The following is a 23,521-nucleotide window of genomic DNA, read 5'->3' on the forward strand; positions in this document are numbered from 1 at the left end:
GTAGTCGCGCACTGGAATACTGAGGAAAGACACTTTTGTTCTTTTTCGTTAACTTTAACCTCCATTATGTCTCCCAAGCGTACAGCAGACTCTTCAAAAAAAGGAAAGTGAAAAGCAAAGTGAAATTAGCCATTGCAAAATTCCCCGGAAGGGGAAAATGCCAACCATCATCGGCCGCATGCTTGGTCTCAGTCTTTGGATCTCAATTATTATGAATGTGAAGAATATCTTGGTCATCCCCCACAACCATCAATTTTCTATACGCTGTATTCTACCAAAACCTAAAGGAAACATTTACCAACAGATGATACCCAGAAATGCTCCATGGATAAGAAAAGTGTCAGGACTTTTGTGTCCTACCCTTGGCAATCTTGATATCCAGTGCTGTCCTGATGAGCGCCATGAGGGTGGAGTTAAAGTGGACCGTGTTGTCATCGGCCACGGGCAGGTCCATACGCAGCAGCCTCTGTGGAGAGCCAGTCAGAATGGGAGCATAAGAACAGGGACGTGTGCTCGCTGAGATATTCCCGGACCTCCATGGAGGGGCGGGTGGGCCGATAAGGGCCTGGGGGATGCGGTTGAGAGAGCTCCATAGACATGGGGTGTCCTCTATTTCCAATTTGTAGCCATCAGCTCAAACAGATGACTCTGTTTGTGACAGAGTTCCGACAGACCATGTGACCAGCTCTGCGGAACATTTTCAATTGGGTGGATGCGCCTGCAAATGCAAAAGCATTTACTGAGAGGTACAGCACTGACTAAAAGTGAGCCCCTGTGTCTCCTGGTGTCCCAGTGATACACGACGACACAGCACGGCTAGCCAATGGGGGCCTTCTGCTGCTAAGCAAGAACCACGAGAAGGAACAATCGGAGCCAAAGTGGCGTCCGACCCAACCTGTGCCCATGTTCCCTAAATGTGTGAATGCAGTGGTACATTCACACATCTCTGCTGTTCCACACAAAGAGATTAGAATAATCCCACTGACACACAATAATCTGCACAGACTGCAATTAAGTTGAGGCTTAATTGGAGTCCCTTGGAGACAAAAGAGGTTGACTGGAGAACAAAAACAGTATCACTGGTGGAATTCTGCTTTTTTCAGGAGACAGCTGTTTCATTTTTCAACTCTGGCATGTTCTATAGAGCTCCCCCTACCAGTAAGGAGGTTCCCTGTCTATGTCAGGTAAATCCGATGGAAAAACCTCTAGATAGAACGAGGCAAGCTGGGCTGTTCCCGGCTTGCTGTTGCTATCTGGACCAGTTGGCGTCCGTCCATCGGGTTTACCTACGAACATGAGCGTTGGGCACTCACGATGGCAAGCACGGGAGTACGATGGCGGCTGACTTTGTGGGCATGCTCCCGGGCGTCAGGCATTGCCAGGGGCGCGGCAGGCGGTGGGCATCGGCCAACACTGACAGCAGGCAGCCTCCATGTCGGCCACGGCCATGCAACACGCGTGCAAGAACGGCATGCAACACCCCCTGGTGGACCACCCCACCACCCAGCACACACAGCATGCAAGACCCTACTTAAACTAAACTCTTCAAACCCACCCAGCCCTCTTACCCTCCCCCACACACACAATTTCACACACAAGCAGCTGTGCATCCGCGCAAAGAGAGTATCCTCAATCCAAACTGATTGATCTTCCTGAAATAGATTCTCATTTATTTCCAGTAGTGATTGGATGGAATATCAAGTCAAGATCTCTCTCAATGCCAAACGGGTGCAGTGTTTCAAGGGGGTGTCAGAGTTAGTGAGTGTTAATTAAACCCTCCAAGAAGACAACAAACAGAAAATAATAAAGAGATGATTGATGTTGTTTGTGTTTTTCAGTTTTTGGACCAACCAGACGTTTAAAATTCTATTTATTTTTTTGTCGAGGCGCTGCAGGTTAACAGGAAGGGGGTCGAGCAAAAGGGGGGACACATGGTAGGATGAACTAAGAGACTCCAAGCTTGGTCATGAGATGCGTTTACAGATAAAAAAGGGTGGAAGTGAGGGTGAGGAGAAGCTTTGTTAAAAAAACACCGAAAGAGGAGAGAAGAAAGTGGGAAGAGCTTTAGGAAGGACTAAAAACGACAGAACAAGACGAGAGCAAAAGGACGAGACTAACGACACGGACGGAAAATTCACCTGGGAAAAAGTCAAGCTCTGAATAGCAAATGAGGGTCTACTTTTCTGACAAGGCTGATATTCGTAATGTTTAAACATTTCTTTCATGACAATCTCACTAAGAACTACAACTTGAAAAAGGCATCTCTTGATGGATACTGAATGCTGTAGTTGGCTAAAGGGGGGCACTGCAGGGACAAACCAGCATACTCGGCTAGACAGAAGAAGAAAAGTGGAGGGAAGACAGACAGATTGTGCTCAGGTGGAGGGATTCAACACGACCATGAAGACAAAGGCTGGTTGCTGACAGACGAGTGGAAATAAACAGAGGTATGCGCAGGGAAAAGACAGAGGAGAAAGAAAAGAACAAAGGTGGCAGTGGGAGTCACCCAGATTCACAACCTTTAAGACCAGAGTAGAATGTCGCATTTCTTTGTCTTTGGACCACCTACTAGTTAAAGAAATCTCGACAAACAAGCATCAGCTTGGATATTAAGGGATATTAAGTTGGGATGCTCCGATCGGTCGGCCACCGATGAGTATCGGACGATTTCCGTAAAATACACGTGACCGGCGTATACCAATGAACTCGTTTAAAAGCCGATCACAAACACGATCGGCGTGCGGCGGCAAACCCTACATGTCTGATTTGTGACATGGAGTTGCCAACGAAATATTGAGCTGGCAAGGGAAGCATTTTGTCCCGTTTTGCCATGAGAATCAAAACTAGTCTGTAAAACCTCAATGGCTTCAGTTTGACAGCCTGGCGACGCCAATCGATGATTGATGCCAGCGTATTTGATCACTCCCTTATCAAACCTATTGCTGTTCAACTTTCATTGTATCTTTGTTTACACACTTTGCCTAGCTGTCACTGGCTGTCCTTTACATTGGCAGCAGCTAGCTTCCGACTCCAAATGTGACTTTTTCCGCTTACTTTTGACGTTTTGTTTAAAAAAACAAACATGCAAATGCAATTAGTTCGGAGTTTGTTTTTGTCCCACAGGAAGCTACAAGTGGATATCATGTTCATGGGGTACGTACTAACTTTTTCATGTGTCACTGAACAATGTTGCTCTTTTGTTGTTATTATCCTAATTATGTCTTGTCCTCCAAACACTATTTGTGTGTGGTTGCTTAATGAACATAAACGCATAGTGTGTCCAGCCTTATGATGGTGATACGATCACAGGGGTCTCGTAGCTCACCAGCTGATTTTGAGTAACTCACCAGAGTGTCAAAATATATTTGCTTCATCACTTGGTAGTTTTATTATAACTGTTGAATTCAGACTTTATGCCTTTAAATAAAGACAAAATACACAAAATAGCATAAAGATGATGCCCACAGTGTTCGAGTGGAGATGCACTTGGTAAATAAAGTAGTGTACAACTGAAATGTCATAAATAAAACACAAATAGTTGACAGCTCCAAAAGTGATGAAAGTCACTGAATTTATTCTGTTTTAAGTTGAGCAGGACAGATTTCTATTTAACAAAGATATTTATTTGTATTAAGTTATTTTGTTCATTTTGTTAGAACTAAAAAGGAAATTATTGAGCAATTTATTTCCCATGTATTCGTATAACTCCAAAACATGCATCAAAGTAAATTCTGGTTTGTGTCAAATTGTACACAAATCATTTCACACAAATTAAGGCAGAAAAAAAGACAGCCCGCCCAAAGCTTATTTTTTAATAATTACCTATTTCCCAGGGGTCCTTGGAACTGTCTAACGGCGGACCTGGCCAATACCACTCATCATAAATAAACTGAAAAATGTGCAGTTAATCCAAGTGATCGGTATCGGCCGACCTCACTCATGGATGATTGATATCGGAATCGGCAGTATAAAACCCTCATCGGAGAATCCCTAATATTAAGTGTTGTTTTGGGATGTAAATGGGCAAAAAACATCATTCTGAACAAAAACTGTCAACCCAACAATAGCAAATGAAATACTTTTGTTGATTTTACCCTTCTTGTTTACTTGGTTCAAGTCACCTAAATATGTTTTATGTCTCCCACAGTGTCCAGTTTGTCCGATCTGAATCAAGTATTGATCATAGATGGATAAATACTGTATATAGTATGAATGGGATACAGTGCAACCCTTATCAGTTGATGCTCCTTGGACTGGCCGACTGATGTCGATGTAAGAGAATGCAGGAAGAGAATGCAGAAAGAGCAGGAAGAAGGCATAAACTCAAAAACAGGAAGCACGGAACGAGTAGGAATTGCTGACTAGAAGATATCACTTTGGGCATTATGATCAGTTATTATCAGGACTTCACAAGGAAGATCCAAGAAGCTACAGAAATGAGTCGAGAATTGCCCAGACTTGCTCCAAGAGGTGGTGGAAGAGTTAACCCATTCATCTGAATGAGACACGATCTGATACGCATCGCCCGCATAGGTTGTGGTGCGTTCACGACTTGCTCACGCAACCCCGCACAGTTTACATACACTTCACACCTGTTTATGACAAAGTTCCTCTTTGGCAGGCCATTGGCATGCAAAATTGCACACCACTGCAGGGACAAAATGAATGCAAGTGTACGTGAGGCTTAACGAATGCCACCCCCTAATACAAACAAGAGAGACGCTCATACAAATATTTTAGGTTAGCTATCTATGAAAAGTGAGAAATTTCAGATTGAAAGTGTGTGTGGGAAAAGATCACCGTTTAACAGTTCAAAGATGTCATGATTAAAACGTGACGATATTTCTCGTTTCGAGAAAAAGCCAGTCAGACTGTGGACTACGGCACTGCTACTGTGCGTGATAATACATGTAATATGGAAGTAGCAATGCGTGAGGCAGGATTGTAACCGCACATTACGTACTTTACGCACACTATAAACCTTGCAATCCAACCTACCTTGGTGTTCTCACTGTCACTCGCTCAAGACGTGTGACTGTTTTTTTTTCATCGGACTTCACAAGTCCCTTAACCCCGCGACTCGAACTCGGATAAGCGGAATAAGATGGACGGATAGCTTGATGCGCATTTGGCAGTCTGTTCCGGTGACTCGTTGATTTGCAGAAGAGTGTTTGTGATCCTTTGCAATCCAGTTGAGCCTGTATTGAATTTATGGATTTGCATGTGTCTTGTTGATTTTGCACGCTGCCTCCATCAGTACCATCACCATCAAATCAGATTTAGGCACCAAATAGAAACAGAGCATGCAGACTTGCAGTGGATGCTGATCTGCTAGTTTTCGCTTTTAGGCAGTGACGGTAATGAATCTGGATGCCACTGAGGACGACGTGAAAGACAGTAACAAAGAGACAAACACAGACAGCAGAAAGTGCAGAAAAGCAAAACTCAAATCGTCACCCTGGCGGTCTGGAGGCACAAATTGAAGCCGACGTCACTCAAGTTTCCTCAAGGTTAAAACAACGAAAAACCCAGAACCCAGAAAGTGTCCTGATTATTGTCTTTTGTTAGCCAGTGTGTGTATGTGTGTGTGAATGTGAGTGCTTCAAAGCCATCCACAGGAACCAGAGAAGCAGAGGACTGAAGACAGGCGGCCTTGCCGGTCCTTCTGTACCCGCATCGTAAGCAGAGTGACTGGTGTGTGTGATTGTGCGTAGATGTTTCTTCACAGTGAATACACAACATCAAATTCCTATCATTCAATCACACATAATGCCCAAGACTGTGTACTTTTATGAGCATAAAGGTTATGGTTGCAGTGTGTATCTCTACGTATGGGTGCATGTGTGTGCGTGTGTGTGTGTGTGTGTGTGTGTGTGTGTGTGTGTGTGTGTGCGCGCGGTGCGTCCGTGCAGGTTGCAGATGGACAGGCAAAGCCCCCCTCCTCTGTTCCCTCGCTTCTGCGGGCGGACGGCAGGTAAAATAAAAAAAAAATTGAAAAAAAAGGAGTCCACTGTCACGTCACTGCACCACAGAAGCCCCGCCCCTGCAACCCCGCCTTTTCGAAGAGAGCGAAGAAGAGAGGACAGCGCGCACCAAGACCACCACCACCACAACCACCATAACAGACAGTGAGGAGGACACCGCGAAGGGCGGGGTTAAGGGAAGGAAGAGAAGGGACAGGAAATTGGGGCGGGGGAGTGACGTAGGGGGCGAGTCTACCTTATAGGCCACCCGGGCGGGACACCTCTTCCCGAGGCCTAGCGGCGGACACATGTGTCTTAGCATCTGATACATGTCTGTGTAAGTGATCCGGCCGCTGGTGTGGCCACACACACACACACACACGCACACGCGCACACACATGAAACAATCACCCGACAGACAGAACAAATGATGACAGAGGAAAGGAAATAAAGGATGAGGGGGTTGTGGGGGGTTGTTGGGGTGGTACGAGGTGAGGAAGAAAATAAAGAAAAAGCAAAAATGGCACAGGGAAGGAAGAGGGAGGGAAACAAATACACAAAGGTTATTGATTTTGGATCGCTGTTGATGTGTGGTTGCTGTGGCGATAGAGAGGATGAGCCAGGGAAGATGGAAGGGGGCGTGGCCTAGTCTGGCGTTCAGTAAAAGAGGGAGGAAGAGAGCAGCTTGGAGAGGAGAGGTCAAAGGGAGGAGTTGAGTTAGTGGAGGTGGAAAAGGGGATTCGGGTCATGTCTGCTTGGCCCGCTTTTGACGCTCGGATAGAATAGCGCCGCTTCCGGCAGGCGAGGAAAATGCCATCCGGAATGGCCGACATGTCATGACAAGTCAGATGAGTGTGTTCCCGAGGCGGCACGTCCACCAGGAGCCTCCAATCACGTCTGCACCGCCTGACAATTTGCAACAAAGCGGACTAGATAACCACAATGTACGGCACTCGGCATCACTATCATACTGTACAGTTGCACCCACCATTATTTAAACCCTCAATGCATATGACCTTTATTTTCACATAGATAGAACTTTCAACACAGATGTTGAGTAAATTGTTTGTTTTCTTAGGTCATTGCAAGTGTATAATCTTTGTAAATATAGAAAACACGGTTTGACTAGTCTTGAGTGCAAATCTAAATGTACCATAAGTTGTCCAACAAAACAATCAGGTTCCAATATGAAGGTCAGCTCAGGACTTGTTCAAAGAAATGGAGGAGCAACTCCTACAAGTCTTCAATAGTATCGATTAGTAAGGACTAGCTGACAGCGAGCCGCGCTTCTTTTTTTTTTTTTTTTACGTTTTCAGCAGTCTGGATGCCCTGTGGCACATTGCTGCCTCTCCCAGGCCAGTCCAGGTACTACACAAGGTCATATTTGATTCCACAAGACCTCTGTAAATTGGATTTGGAACAAGATTTTTTTAAAAATACGGCTTGATTAGCACCACACCGCAAGTTGCTCCACATACCAACTTCTACCTGTCTACCTGTATTTCCCAGAAGACTGGTTATAGCTGCAAAGGAGGAACAACTCCACTTGAATGTCTTTAGTATTACTAGTTGTACAGTGGTACCTCGGTTTTCGTAATTAATTTGTTCCGAAAGGTTCAACAAAAGCCGAAATGTACGAAAACCGAGGCACTTTTTCCAATAAGGAAACAATGTACAGCCATCCCTCGCAATATTGCAGCTTGATTATCACTCCCTCGCTATAATACGACCTATTATTATTAAAAAATATGCATATTTAAACAAACAGTACTTATTATTGGCCTGAATTAAGTATTGTCAAGCGCAACGATGGCTAAATGAACTAACTAAATGAACTAAAATACAAATACAAGGCAGAAGAAGCATTGTGATTGTTAATCTAGCACAGTATTCTACATTGGCCAATAGGTGTCGGTGTTCGGTGAGACAGGCACTAGACTTGCCACCAAGGTTCCCGAGGGAACACATTTACCGTAAAAGTAAAGTTTTATTTGCGTCTTAGATGTCCTTATTCTGTCTACTATAAGCCGCAAGGAAGTACGCTAGAAGTGGACTGTCGAGAAAAAAAAACACAAGGAACTGCTAACGTGTGAGTCTATGTTGTCATATTTATGTCCAGTATGTCCTATTTTCTCTGATTACGTCTACTATATTGGGTAATAGGAGTGTAAAGGTGACTATAGCAGTGCTATTTCATGCCTTGAGGGCTGAAATAATGTTAAAAAACGTACTTAGAAGACAGGTTTTCTATGTCATAACTACAAAAACATTCCATTCATTAATATTGAATAGTGAAATTCACTTATCACAGTCGGATCTGGAACCAATTAACAACAATAAATGAGAGATTACAGTCCTCCAATTAATCCATTCTGGACATGCAAAAATATTAACCAAAAATACATTTTGGAGAGCAGTGGTCACCAACCTTTTGGAGACCAAGATCTCTGGTCTCGGCCGTGAACCTGCACAAGATCTACTACCTCGCAAGAATGCAAAAATAATTCTAAATGACGAATGGTTGTAATGTATTGTTGTTGCGGACTTCCCGTACATCCTGACGAGATCGCATTCAATAATGTCTCTCACCTTCTTTATCAAAGTGCTGGCACTCTCATGTTTCTTTGGCCCCGTGGCAGGTTATTTAACTGTCGCACTCAATAAAAAATGCACGGACAGTGAGTCAGCAGTAGGGTTCTTTGGGCACTTGATTTCGCAAAACGATACAGGCCAATTGGGTTAGTTTGTTCCTGCAATACAGTGCAAAAATTAGTGACACTTTTGACGAAAACGAGGTTTGACTGTAGCAGCTCTTCTCAAAGGGGTTAGCACTGAAGCTGAAACAAGTCGACTATAGTCAGATCATCATGTCCTTTGAGAAAACTGACATCTTGCACCTTGTTTGCTAAAGCTAACGACGAGCCAACACCAGCTTTTTTGCGGTGCAGCTCGATACAGAGACTCACGGTGGACAAAAGACCTCGAAATGTCCAAAGTTCCTGACCCAAAAACCACACACATACACAGGTGTTCATTCTTTCCCCCCCAGAAAACGACAAGAGACACAAACAGAGGGGGTGCGGCCATCTGTTATTTCCTCCATATTAGTGTGCTAATGCTAAGATAGCAGCTGCAAGCTAAGCGCTCATTCAATGTGGTAGATAGGACCAATTTGTAGGGACATCCCACAAAAAAATGAAATTAGTGACTCTAAAATGAACGTAAGAAGTGTATATATTTTGTGCTAAAAACATGAAAAATTATTCTTGTTAATCTTAGTAATAGAGTCTTTACATCGTACACTCAACGTAATTAAATACTTTCAATACTTGCCACCCGCATCATTTGAAAGACGCTTAAATCACATTAAAAAGGTCACATCGTAGCGTGCCTTGACTGTTGTTGTAGGGACATGTTAGTTTCTCTGACTATGCTGAGGCCCCGCCCCCTTTGAATGTGTCTCTGTGTTAATAAACCCCGCCCCCTTGGCCCCAACCAAACAAAAAGATGCACATGGCCCAAACATTTCCTGTCCAGGCAAAAATTCGACGGCAAGCAGAAAGATGGAAGATGAGGACTTTGATTTTTGAATGCGAGGGAATGAAAATAATTTTCCTGACAACAACGAGTGCAGTGCACCACCGCATGCTTCACGCACACTGCTATCTGCGCCGTGAGTGTGCGTCAACAGGGGGGTGTGTGTGTGTGTGTGGCGTGTGTCCCGTCAGACTGCAAATACAGCCTCCCCGGTAACCACGATGGCGAAATGAACCCAAAACGAGTGAGTGATGCAAACCTTGAAAACAACAAAACATAAGAAACAAAAGCTGAAGGAGGAAAGAATCCATCTTATAGGTGATAAAGAGCGACATTCATTCCAGTCTCTTAAAGGCGAGCAGGTTGCGTTGTAAGTTCAAGTGCTTTAGGGGGTGCAGTCCAAACCTTGCAGGCCACCCTATGCGGGCATTTCTTGCCAAGGCCCAGGGGAGGAGAGATAACTCGCAATAAACTGTACATATCCTTATAATGTATGCGCCCGCTGCAAGAAAGATACAAGGAAGGGAGGTTAGGAGTACTTCACACGTCACACAAAAGAGAAAGAGGAAGAGAGAGCATTGATTTACACCGCAGAGAGAGAGAGAAAGAGAGAGAGAGAGAGAGAGAGAGAGAGTGTAAAATGCCTTCCTCGCATGCACAGAGGACGGGAGGAAGAGGAGGAGGGGTTACGTTCATTTAACGAGTACAGAAACAATTTTAAACCCTCCTGGCGTCAAGTGATGCTGCAAGAAAATGTTATTTACATTCATCAGGAAACTTGAAGTGAAAGCTAACGTGTTAGCTTGCTAGCTCACGCTCGGGGAAAGGATGGGTGTGATTGATTGACGAATCCCTCCTTAAGAATTGTGTTGATCATGTGGAATGTGATCATTCTCATGTGATTTGTGTTGGCCACGTGGATTTCGGAAGGATTGTTCATTCAACTGCCTAAATGGGTTGCGGTAGTGAAAGAGAAAGTCATTCACTGTCCAAATGGCGTGTTTTGCATTATACAGTAGTATTGGTAGTACTGATTCCTGTTATTCGTAAGGTTACGTTCCAAGACCCGCGCCACAAATGGAGAAAAAAACGCAAATAATAAAGCTTTAAAAATGCTTTTAAAACAGGGGTGTCCAAAGTGCGGCCCAGGGGCAGCTGTTTTTTGATTGGCACATTCTAAAAATATCATTTAACAAGAGAAAAAAATACAACAGAAAAATGGAAAAAACAGCAGTAAAGAACAATCTCAAAATATTAAGAGAAAAAAGCTGGACTCTAACAGGAAAAAGTCATAACTTTACAAGAATAACGTTGTAGTGTTATGAGGAACAATCATGTCATTTTAGGAGCATAAGGTTGAAATATTAAAGACAAAATATGTTTAAAAAAAACATTATGAGAACAAAAAAACCTAAATAAATAAAAATCAAATTAAAGATGTAAACTTTGGGGGAAATTATACAGTCGTCCCTCGCTATATCGCGGTTCGAATACTGCTCCTTCACTATATTGTGGTAGATAATTAATTATAATTATAATGAATTAGCATTAATTATATATATATATAATTATCACGGTAAATAATTCATTAAGCCATTTCATAGTTGACTATGGCCTACTATTAGTCAAAAAATGTTGAAAGACAAGTTCTATATAGTCTTCTGGTCACCAGGCATTCAAGGATTCTTTATTGTCATACCAACAACATTGAGGCCCGGTTAACCCAAGAAATGTAAATATGAAACACTGCATAAAAAATAGGCCGCACGGTGGTCTAGTGGTTAGCATGTTGGCCACACAGTAACAGCCTGGAGATCGGGAAGACCGATTCTCCCTTGGGCATTTCTGTGTGGAGTTTGCAAGTTCTCCCTGTGCGCGAGTTTTCTCCGGGTACTCCGGTTTCCTCTCACATTCCAAAAAACATGCATGTTAGGTTAATTGGCGACTCTAAATTGTCCATAGGTATGAATGTGAGTGTGAATGCTTGTTTGTCTATATGTGCCCTGCCATTGGCTGGCCACCAGTCCACTGTACCCTACCTGTTGCCCGAAGTCAGCTGGGATAGGCTCCAGCATGCCCCCGCGACCCTAATAAGGAGAAGCGGTATAGAAAATGGATGGATGGATGCATAAAAATATAAAAAGATAAATATATGCGATAAATAGTATTTGCAGCATGAGACATGACATTAGATTCCATTACCTTTCACACTGCATAAAGACTGGCTACTGAGCCAGCAGAGCCAAGCCGGATGGACATGCCATGGCTGAGGTCGAGTGGAAAAAAAACAGTTCTCCTCTCAGTCCGTGTGGAAGTGGTACATTTTTGGTTTCGTTGTCCTTCTTCCCCACTCCGTTTGAAACACTTTATTACGTTTAGAATGAGTAAATTGGAGAGGTAGCTTGCTATGCTAGCGCTGGCAGTCTGTTATGTCCCTGCAGGGATCCCATAGCCTGCGCACTGAGATGTAAATAATGTATAATATTTCACTGTTGTTTTATGTTTACAGGCCTCTAATAATGTCAATTTAGAAAGTCATAAACAAGTTTGCTATGCTCTAGCTGAGAAAATATTCCGTTAATTAATATTGAATCCTACTTTGCGGAAATTCACTTATCACGGTCGGTTTTGGAACCAATTAACCGCGATGAACAACAGACGACTGCATTGGGGGAAAAGTTATAATATTATTGGAATAAAGTCAAAATGACATGGTAACAAGTCATAATAATATGAGAAGTAAATTCACAAAGATTATTTAAAAAGAAAGAAACTAACAGCAAAAAACAGGAAACAGGAAAAAAAGAGCTAAGATACTAATAATAGGTTTTTTCACCTATGTCACAAAGAGATGAAGTTTTTTCTTTAAATATATACTTATATATATAATATATAACTTCTTAGCATATCTGCATGTGTTGCTTTACAAAATATCAAAGTGACCTTGCCTCCTTTCATTTTTCAGCATGTGGCCCTTGGCAGAAAAAAATGTGGACACCCCTGTTCTAAACCCTATAATATCACAGTTGAATGCATTTGAAATCCTGTGTCACACATTAAGAAAGAAATACAGGCATAAGCTATACAGTATTGTACTGGACAAAATGCCCTTATGATCAACTGGCACAGTAAATTCCTAATAATGGACCGAGATGTACGCGTGTGTGCGACACTCACCAGGCTGCAGGGTCGTACTCGGCCCATATCCTTACGTACTCGTCCAGGTGATGCGGCCCAAGGATGGAGGAGTCTCTGGTAAGATACTCAAAGTTGTCCATGATGACGGCCACAAACAGATTGAGCATCTGCACACAGCAAACGCAAACATTACTCGCCTGACACAACATGGACGCAACATGACACAACATTCGTTCTTCTTGTCATACTGGAAGTGCCCATTCTCTGGTATCTAGCTTCACCCCTTTAGCCACTGTGCTCGGTACCACAACAAAAGGTTCCAAAAAGCGGAACACTCACCAGGAAGGAGCAGAGGAAGATGAAGGAGACAAAGTAGGTGTAGGCGAAGGTGCTGCCACATTCCGGCTCTGTGTTCCCTGAGGCCGGGTCGCACTCTTTGCCCCCCAGACAAGACAACATGATATCATGCCACGCCTCGCCCGTCGCACTCCTGCATGACAACACATCGCATTTGACCTTTTCAAACTAACAAACATCACTTTGTTTGTACTTCACTCACCTGAAGAGCAGCATGAGAGCCATAATGAAGGTTCTGAAGTTGTTATGATGGTTGATGGCGCTCTCTCCCTCCTGATCCAGTGCCAGATTCCCAAACAACTACACACAAAACAAACAAGCCGCTAACGCCATCACTTGCTACAAACTGCAAGTAAGACTATCGGCACCTGTCTAAATCGTGCAGAAGGTTAAACCCTTGTATTACCCATCCATTCATTTTCTATGCCGCTTATCCTCATTGGGGTCGCGGCTGACCCAGCTGACTTCGGGTGAGAGGCGGGGTACACCCTGGACTGGTCGCCAGCCAATGGCAAGGCACATATAGACAAACAACCATTCACACTCACATTCATACCTATGGACAATTTAGAGTCACCAATTAACCTAACATGCATGTTAGCACCCGGAGAAAACCCACACACGCACGGGGAGAACATGCAAACTCCACACAGAAATGCCCAAGGTCGTACATTAAGGAGGTCTATTGTATCTTATTTGGGACCAAATATGAGGTGAAAGAAAAATGCGTTCAAGGACCGTTGAACAAAGTGGGACGGGTCGCAGCTCGCAACAATCAACATAAACATGCAAAAACTATGGGATTTGTAACTGTATATTATTTTTTACATAAAGTATTGGCCCATATTTCCAAAACTGATATGCATTTACATTAAATTTGATGTAGTTATTTACAAATGTATTTTTTTTAAGTGGATTTTTTTGTTACCATTGAATCATAAAATTTCCTGCGGCCCCGTTCGGCTGCGCCCACGGCCCGGTGGTTGTATGGCACATTCATTTCAAGAAGCCTGTAATCCAACCCCTAACCCAACACCCCCCACCCCAAATTTTGAAAAATAACAACAAACAGAGCCATTCAAAAGATTTGTTCTTGTTTGCCGACAAGCGGATAACAGCTGTTAGATATCAGTGCATATCGGACCACGTTTCACAAAGGGAATGGTAACAGCGCTGTAAAGTTTGAAGTAATCATTAATAGGGTTGGACATCGTTTGAATTTGAACGATTCCATTTCCGATTCCTCGTTCTGGAATTCTGGTTCCATTCTGGTTCCTAACGATTATCAATTCCGATGCTTTTAAGAGGCAGGGTCATAAAGGTTTGCACGGTTTAAATGAGGGCACTAATCAGAGTTCTTTTTGGATGAAATGTCTGAACTTCTTCATGATTTTTTTTTAATGATATCAACTTTTTATCAACTTTTCTATGACTTTCTTACATGTTTCTTTTTACAGAAGTACAAAAGATGTTTACTTTTGAAAAGTAGCATACTTTGTTTGCTGCCTCAGTGTTGGTTTAAGCTATTTTTTATGACAGCCTTATTTTGTTAAAACAAGTAAACAGGATATAGCTCAAAGCGCTCTTATGTTGAAGACTGGGACTGTGTTGTGTGAGTTGAGAAGGTCCTTTTACTGTTGCTAACAGAGACGGCCTGTCCAATGAATAAAATTGCCTAGCCGTAGCTCCTGTCCTTTATTTACACTGAACTTCCACATCAGCTAGCATCCTGAAAGCCTCGGTTACATTGGCATGCGACAGTCATTTATTCTTTGATTTCGCTGATTCTGATTCCTTAGAGGAAGCCCGATGTAGTGCATGAATGATGAGGTACTTTGTTATCTCTACACCAAGGATGTCTGAACATTAATCATGTTAATTGGAGAATCGTAGTATTGGTCCCGGTTCCATCAATGCTCAAAACTTGATGCCCAACCCTAGTCATTATTACATACTAGTGGAAAACAGCAATAGCGTTGGTAATGCTGTTATTTTGAACGCCGTTACTCCCAACACTGCTTACGAACTAGTTACGTTCCAGTCATTTGCCATTTTTCTATCATTACCTACAGTTCCAATGATGCGTAGAGTGCTGAATCAGAAAGTATCTATTATATTATTAATATAAGACAGTATTTTTCAAGTCTTATGCAGCAAATGCATTTTGATCTGACAAATCTCAAGTAAGTTTGATCAAGTGTAGAATTACTACATCTTCTGCTTGGACTGCGCCAGCTGTTGAAAAAAAGCGCCTCACGTCTCACTCTTCGAAGCTAACGAGTGACGCTGGGAACACCGAGTGCAGGTAGGATTGCAAGATTTATAGTGTCTTTCTGTGTAAATATCCCATGTTACAATGTAGACAACTGCGGCTTAAAGACAAGTATACATGCACACAATTTATTTCTCTTTAAATTCGGTGGGCACGGCTTATAGTCAGGTGTCCGGAATTTGCGGTACTTGGTGGAGTAAATTTGCGGCATGTGTTGCGGTAAAACAGTGTACTACAATGCGCAACTCAAAATGTGTACTTGTGAAGTATTTGGAAATAATTCCAGAGTGGGGACATACTCAGCTATCAAGCTTGTTGCTCTGTGGAGGACAGTGCAGTTTGATGAGGTCTCATTCGCGCACTGATATCGGCAGAGAAAAATGATACTGATACAATCCGATATCTCATTTTAATGCCAATATCAAACGTCCCCACTAAAGACCTAATTGATATTGCCAGCTACTGGCCTGGCATGCATATTACACTTACAGTTGAATAACAACAATAAGCACTGACCTGCATGCCAATGATGGCGTAGATGAAGAAGAGCATGGCGATGAGCAGACACACGTAAGGCAGAGCCTGGAAGGAAGACACAAAGACAGCAAACGTCGGTCAGCACCGCAAATCGTCCGGTGGATGGATGCTTTCCGATGTGTGGCGACCTTGAAGGACTGGACGAAGGTCCACAGCAGGATGCGAATGGTCTCGCCTTGACGCAGCAGCTTGATGAGGCGAGCGGCTCTGAACAACCTCAGGAAGCTCAGGTTGATAAAGTTGTTCTACGGCACCAAGAAGAAGAAGAAGAAGACGGGTTAGCTTTCACCACACGGACGCTATGGTAACCAAACTTAAAATGAAAAAAATAAGCTAGAAAGAAGGGAGGACGGGAGGTCCAACAGAACCAGTGAAAAGTCTGAGTAGACACCAAATTAATGAGACAGACAAAAGAGAGGAGAGAAGGAACAACTGAGGGACAAAGAAAGAGAAAACCAAAGAGTCTTAAAAAAAAGTCATCATCCAATCTGGTACATCAGAATGCTTCTTTTTTTTTGGAAGACAACCAAATGCACTGATCTCTGGGGGGCAAGCAGGCCACACAAGATGGAGGGGTGGGGGGGGGTGTGCCGGGCCTGTTAACCACACTGCTTTTGACCAGTGGTTGTGAACATCTGAGGGACCGAAGCAATGATGTCAGTGTTTGGGGGCCCCCTAGTGGCCGCATATGTGGAAAAACGCCTCACGCCATCATGTGTCACATCAGCACAGACTTCAGTTCAGTGAGCATCACAAGAATTGGTTCTAGACCTGACCGCGATAAGGATGGAATGTTTTTGTAGTTAGAAAACCTGTTTACAAGTACAATTTTTAACATTATTAGAGCCCTACAGATATGAAATAACAACCCTATAGTCATCTTTACACTCATGTTACCCAATATAGTAGACATAATAAGAGAATATAAAACATATAAGACAAAATATAGATTCATGTTAGCATTTAGTGACTTCCTTGTTGTTCTTTTTTTTACTTCCTGTTTTGGACAGTACTTCCTACGGTGGCTATTGTCTCATCAATGTTACACCTAGTGACCAGTGTAGAACACTACAGTACATATCATCACAATGTCATGCGTCTTCTGAATGCCTGTTATTTGTATTTTAGTTTATTTAGCCATTTTTATGCTTGAAAATGCTTAATATATGCAAAAAATACGTAAATTGAAGATTCAAGATTCTTATTGTCATATGCACAGTAAATGTGCTTAAAGAAAAATTTTTAAATGTAATAATATGCCGTATTAAACCACAAAACAGTGATGATTTATTCATTAATATATTTTTGAAAACCGTGACAAAGTGAAGCGGTGAAATTCGAAGCGTGAAGTGGGGAGGGATTACTGTATTTATCTATATACACTTGTAAGACCAGATGAAAAATTCCAAGAATTGACATTTTGTACTGTTGGATCTAAGGTGAGCTTCAAAATACAAGAAATGGGAGTGAAAAAAAATTATGAGTAAGAAATTTATTGCAAACAAGCATTAAAGTGAAAATTGTTTAGCCGCTTGCTCAAACCGGCCCTCCCGTGCCATTCTTGTTGATCAGCTGAAAAATGTGTTTGGGCATGCTTGATGCCAGTGTTTCCAGGAGGCGAGTGGGAATGTTGCTCCTGGTGGTGAAGATGGCTCCATGGAGGGCATTCGCCATCTGGAAATGATGTCCATTTTTGTAAACTTCCCTTGCCATTCATCTCCAAATGTTCTCCATTGGATTTAGATCAGGGGAACACACAGGATGGTCCAAAAGAGTGAGCTTATTCCTCTGGAAGAAGTCCTTTGTGAAGTGCAGAGTTGTCCTGTTGAAAAAGCCAGTCATTACCACACAGATGAGAGCCTTCAGTCATGAGGGATGCCCTTTCAACATCTCCACATAGCCAGCTGACGTTCAACGCCCCTGCACAACCTGAAGGTCCATTGTTCCATTGAAGGAAAAAGCACCCCAGATCATGATGGCGCCCCCTCCACTAACATCTCAGGTGGGATCTCCTTGTCATGCCAGTAACGTTGGAAGCCATCTGGACCGTCAAGCTTTCATTTTTGCTCATCAGAGAATAAAACTTTCTTCCACCTTTCAATGTCCCATGTTTGGTGCTCATGCAAATTCCAAATCGGCAATTTTCTGGCTTTAAAGAAGCTGAGGTCTTAAAACACATTTTTGGTTATTAAAATCCTTCTATGACAGATAGCGTCTACCTTCATTTGGGCCGAGGATGGTCCCGTGTCTTGACGAACATCCAACAGACTCCCTCAGCTCAGGGAAGGTGACATTTTTTGGGGTCTACCACTTCACTTTTTTGTTCCAAAACCCTCAGGATGTTTGAAGACGTTTGAAATGAGTGTCTTACTGCGTCCAACCTCAGCAGCAATGGTGCGCTGCGAGACACCTTTCTTATGCAGCTCAACAATCGCACCGCATTCAAAGAGACAAAGCTTTTTTGCCTTTGCCAGCGAGATCATGACAGTGTGAATACCCAAAATGAAATCATCTTCAATCCACATTTTTGCCAAAATTTTAAAGGCTTTCCAGTCTTTTGATCAGCTGATGATCAGCCTATTTGACTTAAATGCTTGTTTGCAATAAATTGTTTACTCAAAATGTTTTTTGTCTCACTCCCATTTCTTCTTTTTGCCTTCTGAAGCTCTACTTAGAACCTCCTTACAGTCCAACAGTGCAAAATGTACATTCTTGCAATTTTTCAGCTGGTCTTAAAGTTCGACACTTGTGAGAGATGTTAGAATGAGAATGAGATCCGTCTGCGTTACACATTTATACCCATAATCTGTTGTTTTTAACGCTGCCTGTAAAAAGCGGCTACCTTATTTTTTACAGTTGTATGACCACTAACAACTTAGATGCGTGATGATCAATTTCCATCCATTATTTTATGTCTTTCAGGCTAAGACCGAGTCCTTTATTGTTTTTAACGGTGCTCAATTTCTTTTTACACTTGTGTGACAATGAACACATGACTTCAGTTCATAAATATTTGATGATGGCCACAATTTGACTCTGGAAAAGATGATTTCTATTTACCTTAATACCTATGGGGAATATGTGCTGATGTTGAGCAGTATAGTAGGAATTGCTATGATATGATGTCATGTATTAACATTTGGGCTCAATGACAGCATGTTAGCATTCACACACAATGTACTAATGGAAGATATATAGTTATGTCTTCCTGGTGCGTGTTGTGCGGTTGACAGGCCAGGCTTGGTCATGAGGAGGAGGAGGAGGAGGAACAACGAGCAGCTTCAGTAGTGCACACGTTTCAGCATGGCAGCAAACCTTCACAGGAACGCACTTGGCCTGCATGCACACTAAGGGAATGGGGCAACGCCACTCAAAATAAAAAAATGCAAGTGTTGCCATGGCACCTATAGCATAACCTCTGTTTTTTTAAAGCTTCAACCCCTAATTTCTTCATTATAAAAGTAAATATTAATATATAATAAGCTTTTCTTTTAGTCTACCTCATTTGGCAAACGCAGAAAGCATACTTAGCGGCCACTTCATTAGGTACACCATCTAATGCGATCCAATGCAAAAATTCAGCCTTTACAAAACACAATACAGTTGACTTTTGCTTGACACTTGATGTAATGATATGTTTTATCAATCCAAGACAAAGATCAGTTGAATTGGGCTCATCCAAGAAGCGCATGCACAAGGGGTCAAAGTTCGTCACATGTGACTGGCTCAGGTAGGCGGGGCTTTCATGAGGATGCAGAAGAAGCTTTGAGATATAAATTACAAACCAACCAGATTCTACATGTGCGATGATGTCGAAAGATGAATGGCAAGGGATCGTTTTGTTTTTTTTTAGGGTGGGAGATATTTGCGATGTTTTTTGTGGGATTTTTTTGGATTGGGCGGAGGCATGGGGGCGACAGAAGGCACATCATCATCATCATCATCACAGCACCACCACCACACGTCATGGCGCAACACGAATGGAGAAGAACACGATGAAGGATTTCATAGTGCATTTTGATTGGATGGATTTTGAATCACAAGAGAGTGGAGTGGGGTGGGGGGGGCAGTAGATCGCCAATAAAGTAGAGAAGTGAAAGAAAGCATGTAAAGAGATAGAAGAAGAGGAAGACGGAGTCATTATGATTGTCAGTGTCACAATGGTAGTCAACAGCTAACGTTCAAGATGGTCTCTGGTGTCCACGCCAAAGCCACGCCCTCTGTGTCCTTGTCAGGACATTTTTCTCCAGCCAATAAGCATGTCGAGGCATCCTCAACAAACATGACAGTTAGCGCTTATTAGCCGTAACCAGTGCAGCTAAACGCTACGAGACAAAGCTAACCAATTAGACACTGGACAAAGATCTGCTAACCAGCTTTGTCAGCTCAGACTGCTGGGTCGCGCAGCCGCCAACCTCCTCCGACACGGCCGCAGGCTCGTTAATCATCTGCCAGCGCACTTTGTTTGGGAGCCATTAGCGTCGTCTTGGTTAATTTTGAAGCGGAAACTGCTGTTGGATGCAAAATAACCCACGGCTGGACACCAGAGAGGAACTTCAAACAACAAATATCAAAACGTGATGAGACAACACGTGGTCAACATTTGTGAAACATGGGAAAACTTCAGTTTGCACAAAAACAACACTTTTTTTTTCATGATATAATTACCGTAAATGCTCCAACAAGTAACGCCTCTATTCAAGTAAGCGAGTCTTCTATAGTCACCAGGTAAGCGGTCTACAAAAGCAAATAACTGCCGTCGTCTTTGGCAACATTGGCATTAAAAGCTGTGGCTATAGGCAACCTCCCGATGGAGTTTTTAATCAACTCTAATCAAAGTATCATGGATGGTCAGAATCCAGCAGCTTTATCTAGGTCTGTATGTGCTTTAAAATGTGGCTAGCCAGTGGTCGGTTGGTGTTTACACTGTACTAACACACTACTTACGCACTATTAATGCTGGCTAAGCAGTTCCCTCCTTACTGCCATTACAGCATTGGTTCTGTTGCTGCTGTGTTGTGCAATGTACTTGTTCATAAATAACCATGTGGTCAGAGAGAGCATAGTTTTTCTTTCCACTTTCTCATGCACTCCAAATCATTATTCAGGTTAAAAAATGAACTTGTTATACTAGTACATAATGAATTCACAGGGGCTTGGCGTTGCCAGCAAAGTCTGTACAGGCCCTCTGCAGGAGTACACGAGAGAAAGCACTGAATTCACGTTTAGGAAATAACAGTCTCTCACCAATTGTCGCCTGCTTCGTTGCGCTAGAATTTCAGCATTTACGGCAATTACCATAGGAGGACTTTGGACATATTGCTTGATAACTTTTAGGGGCTTATAGTATTCCCCATTTGATATGTTGTGTAAATGTAGCCTTAGCTCTCTTATAAGGGTGTCACGAGATCTCGTGGGATTAAAATGTGACAAGCGTTCTTGCTAAGAAAAAACCCTGTCACACAAAAAAATGAAAATTAACTTTATGTACAGTATACATGATATAGTACACATGATATATATATATATATATATATTGCCATGTGCACGCGTGTCTGTTTTCCTCATCTCTCGCCTCCAAACAGGTAAAGAGAGTTCACTCTGTGCATTGGTTTCAGCACCTAGACCAGGGGTCTGCAACCCTTGGCTCCACAGCTGCATGCGGCTCTTTTATGCTTCTGCTGTGGCTCCAGCTGGTTTATGCTTCTGTGTAGTCACTACGCCGTCATGAGCTTGTCAAAGTTGTGCATTGGAGTTGAGCATGAGCCGTGCCATTCTCGGACAAAGTGCTATGCCAGGGGTCAGCAACCTTTAAAAAACAGGTTTTCTCAATTGTGAGTCAACTCAGTAATTCCTCCTTTATCGCGGTTAATTGGTTCCTGACACACACAAGAGAATTTCCACAAGAAGTAGGATTCCTCATTTATAAATCAAATATTTTCGTAGTTAGAGCCCTCTAGACATGAAATAACACCCCTATAGTCACCTTTACACTCATATTACCCAATATAGTAGACATAATAAGAGTAAATAGACATAAAGACATAAATAAGTCTCGCACTCGTGTGTGTTGCTATAAATGTGTTCCCGAGGGCAGCGGAGTGGCGGATAGACAGGAAGTGACGTCAGGGGTCCAGAGTTGAGTTTTAGCTTGGCGTGGGTTTCTGCAGCAACAGTAGCCCATGTTTTTATTGGGGATTTTTATTTAGGATTATCTTCTGAAAGCCTTATATTTGTATTTTATTCATTTAGGCAAAAATATGTAAAATTTATATATTTGTGAAAAAAACGTGATAGAGTGAAATAGACAAATCTGAACCGCAAAGTGGCGAGGGACGACTGTCTGTAGCGTTACCTTGAAGTGGTCAAATAGGTTTTGTGGCTCCAAGTGGATTTTAATTTGGTGGAAACAGGCCCAAAAGGTTCTTTTGATGCTGAAGGTTACTGACCCCTGATCTAGACGCTTCACAGAACAACGGTGAACAGAGTGAGCCCTCTTGTCAGTCATACAGTCACTCTGTCTATGTGGGGAGGGGGGGAGGCGGGTCCGCCAGCATACACACAGCAAGAGTGGCGCCTCGTAAGGAGCATTACAAGGTAGTAGAAATTAGCAGGGGAAAAAGATGCTTGCAAAGCCAAATGCCACAGCCCCCACGTGGGAGTATTAATGAGTAAGGCGAGCCCATCAATATGAATGAGCCAGTCTGCAGAATTTACATATAGAATGCAACAACACCTAGCCACCCCACCCATCTGTGAAAACAACTATACATCGTCGGCAAAGTAAATACAAACGGAACAGCGCAAAATGGTGTGTGCTCACACAAAGTCATGGCAAAAGAAATGCTGCTCTTTAACACAGTTGAAAAGCCAGCATTCCAAGAAACGCTGCAAAACGTTCGACAGACAGTACACATTGCCTGTAAGAAAATATATGTGAATACTTTCCACAACTTTACAGAGTGAAAGATGACATATTAAAGAAAATATTGCATTATTCTGACACATTATTATTATTATTATTATATATTATCATAACAGTGGTATATTTGGTCTAAAAAAATGTTGACAATAATATCGTTTTGTAGCGTCAAAATTCTTGGGCAATAAACATTTCAAAACGCACCTGCATTGTTTTGTGACTTGGTGAAATAAAAACGCTTTTTTTGTGCAGTCATATTTTTTCATGGCACTTTTCTAAAAATTCATATTAAAATCTCGTCTCGTCTTGTTGTCGTGGACCCAATCCCGTGCATCGTTTCATCTCGTGACACCCCTCTTAGCATCCTATCCTAAATAGACATCATTCCGGGCTGTTAAGCGTCCACTTTGAGTGTATTTGTTCTTAAAAAGTCACTTACCCCAAATTCCGTGACTAAAATGTCAGTGATGCTTCCCAGAACTGAGACAAAATCAAAAATGTTCCAGGCGTCTCTGAAGTAATTCTGTTTGGAGAGGGAACGGAAAGAAAGGGACACCAAGTTAGTTCCCCAAATCCAATGCCAAAGACTGTTGCCGTGGAAACAGTGTGCAGGGAGGACCGTGGCGTGACTGCCGTGCACACTTTGGGGCTTTATGGGGACAGCAAGAACACGCTCCAGATCTGTCGACCAAAATAAGCTTCCTCATGAATGAATGATGGGATGAGACCGCATGGAAGCAGTCAACCCACGTGTGTGTGTGTGTGTGTGTGTGTGCGTGTGTGTGTGTAGGTTCT

General features: G+C 42.6%; 1 protein-coding gene across 19 annotated transcripts in view; it reads right to left on the reverse strand.

Annotated features, from left to right (window-relative positions):
• Nucleotides 1–23,521, reverse strand: part of cacna1ab (calcium channel, voltage-dependent, P/Q type, alpha 1A subunit, b) — a 144,367-nt gene that overhangs the window by 19,672 nt on the left and 101,174 nt on the right. For 16 of the 19 annotated variants that reach the window (XM_054778959.1, XM_054778958.1, XM_054778951.1 and 13 more), the window contains 8 exons: nucleotides 23,166–23,249; nucleotides 15,933–16,049; nucleotides 15,784–15,849; nucleotides 13,198–13,295; nucleotides 12,978–13,128; nucleotides 12,678–12,805; nucleotides 9,906–10,002; nucleotides 361–466 (listed from right to left, as the gene is read on the reverse strand). In XM_054778959.1, coding sequence (XP_054634934.1) covers nucleotides 361–466; nucleotides 9,906–10,002; nucleotides 12,678–12,805; nucleotides 12,978–13,128; nucleotides 13,198–13,295; nucleotides 15,784–15,849; nucleotides 15,933–16,049; nucleotides 23,166–23,249 — 847 coding nt within the window. Of the gene's footprint in view, nucleotides 1–360; nucleotides 467–6,219; nucleotides 6,317–9,905; nucleotides 10,003–12,677; nucleotides 12,806–12,977; nucleotides 13,129–13,197; nucleotides 13,296–15,783; nucleotides 15,850–15,932; nucleotides 16,050–23,165; nucleotides 23,250–23,521 lie in introns of all 19 variants that reach the window. The other 3 variants (XM_054778947.1, XM_054778942.1, XM_054778941.1) reach the window with 1 other exon arrangement.

The sequence above is a fragment of the Dunckerocampus dactyliophorus genome, chromosome 6 (genome assembly GCF_027744805.1).
Source record: "Dunckerocampus dactyliophorus isolate RoL2022-P2 chromosome 6, RoL_Ddac_1.1, whole genome shotgun sequence".
Taxonomy (NCBI): Eukaryota; Metazoa; Chordata; class Actinopteri; order Syngnathiformes; family Syngnathidae; genus Dunckerocampus; species Dunckerocampus dactyliophorus.